Raw genomic sequence first — 4,042 nt, 5'->3', positions numbered from 1 at the left:
TGCCAACGCTTAGTTCTTTGTTTATAAATTTTTGCATTCTCATAGGCCTAAAGCTTCCATTCATTAAGATCATTTAATTGTAATTTGCTCGCCTTGCCAACAGCTTGTAGGCCAAGTTTTAGTTTCTTTGTTGTTCAATGAGCTTTGTGCTTCAACTCCAAGGGTAGATGGCATGTCTTACCAAATACCAATGCATATGGAGATATCCCAAGAGGTGTCTGATATGTGGTGCGATAGGCCCATAAAGCTTCGTCGAGTTTCATCACCCAATCTTTTCCAGTAGTGTTTACCACCTTCTCCAAGATGGACTTGATCTGTGGCAATCTTGTGGTGAACATTGTATTTAATTAACAACTTGCTAATGATGCGATTAATGACATGTGTACCTTCGTCATTTATGATCCCCCTTGGGGTGCCAAACCGCATGAAAATGTGCTTATGAAGGAACTTAGATACTATTATTGCATCATTCTTAGCACAAGAAATAGCCTCAAGCTATTTAGATACATAGTCAACAGCTATCAAGATGTAGTTGTGGTCGCATGATGGAGGAAACGGGTCCATGAAATCTATGCCCCAAAGTGACATATTTCATACTTTTTCAAGGATTGTTAGTTTTGTAATCTCATGATCGCCAAGTATAATTATTCACGTTAATTCTTTGTCAAGTTGATGGATTTTTCTTTGATTTTTCTTAATTGTTCACAATAAAAGAGTAGAATAACTTATATTTCTACAAGTTATCACACCCCAAACTTAAAACAATGCTTGTCCTCAAGCATATACTTAAAGTCTCAATATATCTCAACCTACTCCGATGTATCGGCTAGACCTCTCAAAGCGCTTCCTAATTCAAGTTTATTAGATTCGTGTTTCTCATTAGCTTTATTTTCCTACCTATGGAAATATTTCTAGACCTCAGATGTGGCAAGCTTATTCTTCAATAAATCATTTACTCATTTCCAAGGCTATCTAATATTTCGTTTTCAGAAATAAGTTTTATGGTTCAAAGTTAACAAAAAGTTTCTCTTTGATTTTTCTTTATTCCAGCTTAGTTATGTGCCAATCTAGACATCTCACCTTCATTTTGGTTTAACTACGAGAAAGGCACCATTCTCATAATCAACTCATGCCTTAGCAAGTTTTTCTTTTTAATACCTCTCCTACCCCCAAATTTAGAAGGCAGCAAGGTTTTTATTGCTAAAAATCGAATTATGCTATTGCTTTGAAGATTTTTAATTGCAAGAATTTTTTCCTAAAGTCTAAGGCAAAGTACTAAATACTTATCGTAATAAGTATAATAACCTAGGACTATAATAACTAAATCCATATCTCAAATGTCCCCTAAGTGAGTTAAAATTTTAAAATGGTTTCTTAAACATTTTTTAGCTTTAGTTAAAAAAATGTAAAAGAGGCACTTTAGGAGACAAGCCCTTGAAAAAACTTTCTTATTCTTTCCTGGAGTATTCATTTATCTCTATATGTTTTGCATTATCCAAGGTAGATTTTCGTATGAATTGAATAAAGTCTGCGAAGCTATTTACAAACAAATATAACCCTGTTAAATTTACATCCCAATTTCCCATATTTTTCTTCTCCAAAATTCACACTAAATGCTTCGCTATAATCTTGTTTTGCTGCTCTTTCCATAATTTCTGCTGTTGCATCAAACTTTCTTGATCAAAATTTGGATCATTTCCATTCAAATTTCTACTCCACGGCCCTGCAAATGGATCGTTTTCAACCCCCAAATCATCAAACCCAAACCCACGTCCGTTTTGAACCGTCCCCCAAGCTTCAAACATTGAAGAATTTTGATTCTTTGAGCTCAATGTTGCTGTTTCTGCTCTGAAAGTCGGGGCTACACTCACTGTTTCCTTCGAATTCTGAGCTCGAAATGTTGGAGCGATTTCCCTCTCTGCTTTGAACGTTGGCGGAACTGCCAATAAATCGTCTGAGTCTTGAAGAAATGGGTTGTTGTAATGGTGCTGCGGCGAAAAGGGTTTAGCAAACAGATCGTCGCCGATGGATGGAGAGAAAAAATCCGGCCATTCTTGCGGCGAACCCGTCGCGGACTCCGCCAGAACGAGCTCCCAGTCCCCAAATCTCACACTCGGAGTAGCCCCGAATTGGGGTTCTTGAAAAGGCGTTCCATTCTCTTCAAAGAATGCGAAATTCGGAGACAGATTCGATTCATTAGCGAAATCTCCCAACCGGGATTGCTTCTCCGATTGATAATCGGAATACCCTTCACCGTCTTGCTCGACGGAATTAGCAGGGCTGGTCCAACTTCCAGTAGCGCTCATGATATCCCCCACAGAGTTCAAATCCGACCCTCTCTCGGAATTTTTATCCGACGATTCGGATTGTTCGAGATCGTCAGTGAGTTTCGTCGTCGGTCCGGGGAGAATCGCCTGCGGTGGCGGCGACCGGCTGCCATGACAGGGGAACGAAGCTTGATCTTTCAAAAATTCCTGCAATGTCTCAATCAACTCATCGGAAGGCTGTTGAACACTCGGATATTCAGAAGTTCTTCCAACCCCAATACTCTTACACAAATCGTAAAACGAACCCAATTCCTCAAATTGCTTCGTCGCTTTAACACAAGCTTGAAACGCATTAACACACGATTGGTACTGTAAATGGAAGAAGCTATCTAAAAGAAGCGCAAGCCCATCGGTGATATCCCTGTATAAATCAAAGCTCTCTTGAACAACAGCGTGAAGAGAATGTTGAACCAATCGATTCCCCTTCGCCGGACCGGTGGGTCTGGTAGCAATTGCTCTGTCCAACAATTTCTGCCAGTAAGTAATCCGATCAATCAACATCGCCGGTTTCATATCACGAATCGGCTCGTTAATCCGTCGGGTAGTTCCATGGTAACTCTCTATTTTCCGTTGAGTGAATCGTTTCTGAAGCTTCCCAGTTAAGAAACAATCCAATCGTTCATCAAGATAAAGAGCAAAAGTTCGAACAAAAGCAGTGTAATCCCAAGGGCTTGAATTGGAATCGTCTCGGAAATTCGAGAGATTGAGGATTTTGGCGCCGCGTTTCATAGCGTGGAGAACTTCTCTAGGGAAATAAGGATCGCCGTCTTGGAAGATCTTGAGGACGAGATTGAGGGATTTCAAAGCGACGATCCAATTACGGGTCTTGGTGATGCGTTTGGCTATGGAGTGAGCGCAGGCGGCGGCGTTGGATTTGTTGGCGGAGATTAGTTGAAGGATTTCAGAGACGTAGCGGTGGTCGAGAGGGCCGTCGTCGTGAGTGGTGGCTTTGAGGACGGCGACTTCTAAGGAGGTGGCATTGGGGCCGCCGGCGGAGGAGGAGACTTTGGCTAAACCAATGCTGGTTTGGTCTTTCACGGCGTAGAGGGCCTTCCGGAGTTTGCTGGGCATGGCGGATTATGGCGGGAATTGGGGATTTTCCGATGAAAGAAATTATTCAATCAAGCCGCCACAAGGGGTTGATAATTTTGTATGGTCGAATTGAATGTGTGATTTTATGCAAGATAAATTGTGTATGAATTTTGAATCTACATCTAATAATTATTAGGAATAGCTAAATTGTGGCGGTCTTGTTAAATAATAGGTCAGAAAAATTAGGAGAGAGCTTTTGTGGAGGTGAGAAAAGTTCGGAAATTAGAGGTGGATTGAGTTGGATCAAAGAGGAATCAAAGGAAAAAGGCGTTTGAATAGGACTAGATTGAACTATCTTATCTATGGTTTAAAAAGTTTAACAATGCCTATAAGTTTTGGATTTTGATTTTATTAAGATTATATTATTATTCTTTCTTACTTTAATATTCACTCGATTTCTTGATTAATCGATGGAGAGGTTAGAGTTTCGAATATTTCAACTTCAAATTTTAAATTTTATACAAAGGTGTTATATTCATTATGTCAAACTAGATGTACTATTAAAAAATTAATATAATGTATTCTTATGTTACGTCATTATTTGTCGACTACTTTTATTCTTTCTGAAAATAAAGATTTTAATTTAAATTTTTTTATGTACATTAAAAATAAAATTTAAACTT

At 39.1% G+C, this 4,042-nt stretch overlaps 1 protein-coding gene across 1 annotated transcript; it reads right to left on the bottom strand.

Annotated features, from left to right (window-relative positions):
- Window positions 1–1,425: 1,425 nt before the first annotated feature.
- LOC120077604 (ENTH/ANTH/VHS superfamily protein) lies at window positions 1,426–3,806 on the bottom strand. The gene has a single exon (XM_039031542.2). It carries the CDS (start codon window positions 3,396–3,398, stop codon window positions 1,605–1,607), a length of 1,794 nt encoding a protein of 597 aa, XP_038887470.1. The 5' UTR covers window positions 3,399–3,806; the 3' UTR covers window positions 1,426–1,604.
- Between the last annotated feature and the right edge of the window lie 236 nt (window positions 3,807–4,042).

The sequence above is a fragment of the Benincasa hispida genome, chromosome 5 (assembly GCF_027475165.1).
Source record: "Benincasa hispida cultivar pf3 chromosome 5, pf3_genome.v1.1, whole genome shotgun sequence".
Classification (NCBI taxonomy): Eukaryota; Viridiplantae; Streptophyta; class Magnoliopsida; order Cucurbitales; family Cucurbitaceae; genus Benincasa; species Benincasa hispida.
Note: the sequence above shows the minus strand (reverse complement) of the source record. Positions and strands in the feature narration are given on the sequence as shown.